The following is a 4,459-nucleotide window of genomic DNA, read 5'->3' on the forward strand; positions in this document are numbered from 1 at the left end:
TCAGCATCGCTTCAAGAATTGTTAGAATCATGTTCCTTCTTATCAGAAGAGGGAGAGTCATGTTAAACGTGGTTGATACCCCAGCGGCCTTCGTCTAGTCCTCTGGTTTATTGTGTCATCCTTATCACTTTTTCATGATGGAAGAGATATCCAAGAATACACTCTGAAAGACAAAAGACAAAGAGTGCACAGGGCGGGGAAATTGAAGTTTAATATTAGTTAAACCAACCGTTAACCTCCAAATAAATTCATCATTATATACCATCCTTCTGCTTGATTTTAATCAGTACATTTGTGGCTACATCATGTAAATAGCTCAGATATTAGTGATATCAACTCTGTGTCACTTATACATATTATTCAGAGCTGAGTTATGTGTGTAGTGAGGATTTAATCATTCCTCAGCATTCAGAACTGAGATGTATCCACAGACATAAGCGCTGCTCAGAGAGTTATGGAGTTAGTTGTTCATCTGGCCTTGAATTCCCCATTAAATTCTGTTCTGAGAAATAAATACACTCAAAAACCTCTGGAATGCCATTTGAGGGCAATATTGATACCTACACATCACATTAGTAATTAATCCATTGATATCGGAGCCTACATGTGTCACAAGCAATACCATTTCATTGGCCGAGATTCAATATATCTTGGCTACATTATATTTTGTGCAAAATAAAATGGATCAGGTGAGTTAATAAAGAGAACGGAAGCCATGTTGTGAAAGGAAAAACAAGTCGATTTACATAATCAGTGTGATGGTTACAACTTAGACTATACATGCATGCAGCAATGTACTAGATTCCTACTGGATTTTTAGTAAATCCTCTCAATCCTATAATAATGGATAAGTATCCATCTGAATCCATCTGAAAACTCAAGATGTGAGCTAGTGTACATGTAGGAAATGTTAAGAATTTGAAGATGCAGCCAAAAAAATTGACTTGGTGCTTAACCCAACTCCGAATACGAGTAACTTTCCTCACATAAATATTGACTTAACTTTCAGAGCTATGTTGCCAAGTTAAGCCACCAACTTGTTGCTTGCTTGTTCAGTTGGTTCATATCTATCTTCTAAAATATTGTTCATTTGGTTACACGAATATAACCAAGGACCTTATTTTGATTCAAGGATTTATACATTTTAAGGAATTCAGGCTGGATATTTAAAGCACCTCAGGATCCAAAAATATTGAAACTGACTAAATAGTTGTTAGGAATAAGTGTGATTTTGATATTGAGTCGAATTATTGTGACTAACTCTCTCTCTGCAGGCACATTTTAGCAAAAGGTTTGGACCGAACAATGAGGAACCCTTGTCCTAATATTTACTGCCAGGAAAGTTTAATGACTAATCATTACCAAAAAAAAAAAAAACCCTAAGAAAATTATTAACCTTAAAAAATGAACTAAAGAGCAAATGGATTGTTAAATTATATTGTGAAACTCCTCTGTCTAACAGAGGTCACAAGCTACTCACAGAAGACTGAATTACAAGAGCTGAGCCTCTAAACCAGCAGGTCAGTGGCCGTGTGTCTTTTGGCTCTACTTGCCATTGACATCCTCCGTCCTCCCGGTGGTGGGTTCATGGGTAGGTCATTAAGTGAGCCAAGCTCCGACTCTGAGCTCCTGGTGCTGGGGCAGGACGGGCTGTCCGAGGCGCTGTCTGATGGCATCCGTGCCATGAAGCTGGCCTTCCTGGGGTGAGGGTAGAAGTCACTGTCTGATGAGTCTGTGCCATCCTCATTTGGCTCAGGGACATGGCTCGGTCGGTGCATAGTGTTATGGATGCAGCCTGATATCTCACTATGGCTTGGCCTTTGAGTGAGCTGACCCTCATGACACTGCTGGACCGAGTTTGAAAGTCTGCTGTCTCTACATGAACCAGTGCTGCTTTCCGGAGGCAGGTCATCATTTTGATCATCCTCGGCATTATGTTGCTCTGTTAGACTTTGAAGACGTCCATTGTGGATGAATCCTTGGATGTCCTGACGTGTCTGGATTATACAAGACACCGGAAGAGTCGTGCCTGAAAAGATGCTATGTCTCTGCTCAGCTATCATGGTATTTGAACCCATATTTGGTAAATACAGAGGGTCCATTGGGCCAGACTGAATGCTAATTTTTGCCGTTTTCCTCAGTGATAAATCCCCCATCGCTGCTTGCTTTGCTTTGCAAAGACTGTCTTCCTCTGTGAATCGCAAACCAGATAAAACCTGTTTGATTTTCTTGGTCCCCAAATGAGATATCTCCAGCAGGTTCAGGAGCAGAGAAACCCCAGCAATGACTAACATAAAGACCATGAAGATGGTCTTCTCTGTTGGTCTGGACACATAACAGTCCACAGTGTTGGGGCAAGGAACCCTGTCGCACTTGAACAAAGGATCCAGCCCTATTCCGTATAAGATATACTGGCCCACAATGAATCCCACCTCCAGCACGGATCTGGTGAGGATATGGATGATGTATGTGAGTAGTAAAGAGCCTCTCAGAGGAGCCTTTTTGATTTTTTTATGCTCATCTAGCTTGCGAAGTTCTCGCTCCAGACGCTTGTGCTCCTCCAGCAAGAACTCGGTCTCTTCCAGTTCAGCTCGAAGTTGAAGCTTCTTCTTGTGCCTCTCCTTATCCAAAGCTCTGAGACGGTACAAAGCGTGACCCATGTACACCAGGGAAGGAGATGAGACAAAGATGATCTGCAGTACCCAGAAGCGGATGAGTGAGATTGGGAAAGCCTGATCGTAGCAGACGTTCTTGCAGCCTGGCTGCTCCGTGTTGCATATAAACTCACTTTGCTCGTCCACCCAAACGTCCTCCGCCGCCACACCGAGCACGAGCATCCGGAAGATGAACAGGATGGTGAGCCAGATCTTGCCCACGATGGTGGAGTGAATGTGCACCTCCTCCAAGATGCTTCCCAACAAGTTCCAGTCTCCCATTTTTTTTTACAGCCACATGTTCGACTTATATTCTAATAAATTCTGCTATAAATAAAACTTGATATAGCTTAATGTACTTGCTGCAAAGTCTTGTTTATTCATCATGGAAAAACCAAGCTGGATTTTGTCGTAATCTTTAACGGATAACAACAACGTTCGCAAATCCGTTCAGCATTTGATTTGCAATCAGCATTTGCAAATCCATCTCTTGTCAAATCTTCTTTTCATAACAGAATGGAAGATCTTCAGGGCGAAATTAGGCGTCCGAAATCTCAAACAAAAAACCTGGAATCCATTTTTAGACCAAAATAAGCAACTTGCGTATCAATAAAGAGTGTTCTACAGGTAGAAAGGTCACAGTGTTCATGTTCTCTGCAAAAAAAGGTTTTTCCTATTTTCAAAACTACGGATGGATAGTATGAACACAGCTTCTCTCTGTGCACAACATTGGCTGTAGTGAATGCTCCACAAGCTTGCTGAATGCAGAGTTTACAGCATGAAGAAATTGATCTGAAAGGATTCGGACAATGCCCAATGGCAGATGCCAACAAACCAAAAGTACACCATAGTGTTACCACCCACAAAACAATTTGTAATTGTCCTTTCATTGTGGTCTGGCTCAAATATTGAAAATACTTCAAACATATATATGTATATGTTTGCATTTCTCAATTATATTACTAATAAATAATTTATAAAACAGGACATGTTCATGTTCAGATTCATAGTTGATTGAGTCCTCCATCTTGGTGTCTTGCTGTCCAACGCTATGACCTTTGCTATTAAAGCTGAGAAGACTTGATTGAAGATCAGATTTGGATGAATACTTTGGTCCAAACCAAATCAGGCAACATTCAATGCCATAACGATTGTTTACTGTAAACCTGGTTCAATGTATAGTGTACAGTTCTATCCTGTAGACTGTTTAGAGGCATTAAACTGTACATTTTTAGAATATAAGCTGTAGAAATCCTATTCAAATTGCATTCATTGCTTTAGTCCAGGATTGCTTTGTTGTGTTGTGTAAAAAAAAAGCAACAAAAATGTGAAAAAACCTCCATCAAATCAATATGTGCAAGTGAGTCTGTTATCCTGATGTGCCCTACGTTGGATACACACTCATAAAATGACCAGCCGTGCCCCAGGCATTTAATTAGCTTTCCATCACCCTCTGACAGAGTCAATGAAGGATTGATTTGATTTTCCCTCACGAGTGCCAGAGGTCACAGTGGGTGACCTCTTACACAACAGCTTCATAGAGATTTGTAGAAACCTATCAGTTTGCCTTTGCTATGTGGATGCCCATCAGATCTAATGGTTCTGGCTGAAAGACAAATCAGCTAGGATGTGGTGGAGGGGTAGTTTTGTTATCTATATAATAGCACTTTTAAATGGACACAAATTTTTTCATTTTCTTCATGTTCATGCACCTAATACAACTTCTTGACCACCTGTCAAGACTGAATAGAACAATATTGACACATTTGTACATGAAGGGCTCATCACCTGCAAGATCAATGGTG

At 40.7% G+C, this 4,459-nt stretch overlaps 1 protein-coding gene across 1 annotated transcript; it reads right to left on the reverse strand.

Annotated features, from left to right (window-relative positions):
• Positions 1-1,508: 1,508 nt before the first annotated feature.
• Positions 1,509-2,936, reverse strand: gja10a (gap junction protein alpha 10 a). Its single transcript, XM_058399743.1, has one exon. The coding sequence runs from the start codon at positions 2,934-2,936 to the stop codon at positions 1,509-1,511; it is 1,428 nt and encodes a 475-aa protein (XP_058255726.1).
• Positions 2,937-4,459: the final 1,523 nt, after the last annotated feature.

This window comes from Hemibagrus wyckioides, linkage group LG09 (assembly GCF_019097595.1).
Source record: "Hemibagrus wyckioides isolate EC202008001 linkage group LG09, SWU_Hwy_1.0, whole genome shotgun sequence".
Lineage (NCBI taxonomy): Eukaryota > Metazoa > Chordata > Actinopteri > Siluriformes > Bagridae > Hemibagrus > Hemibagrus wyckioides.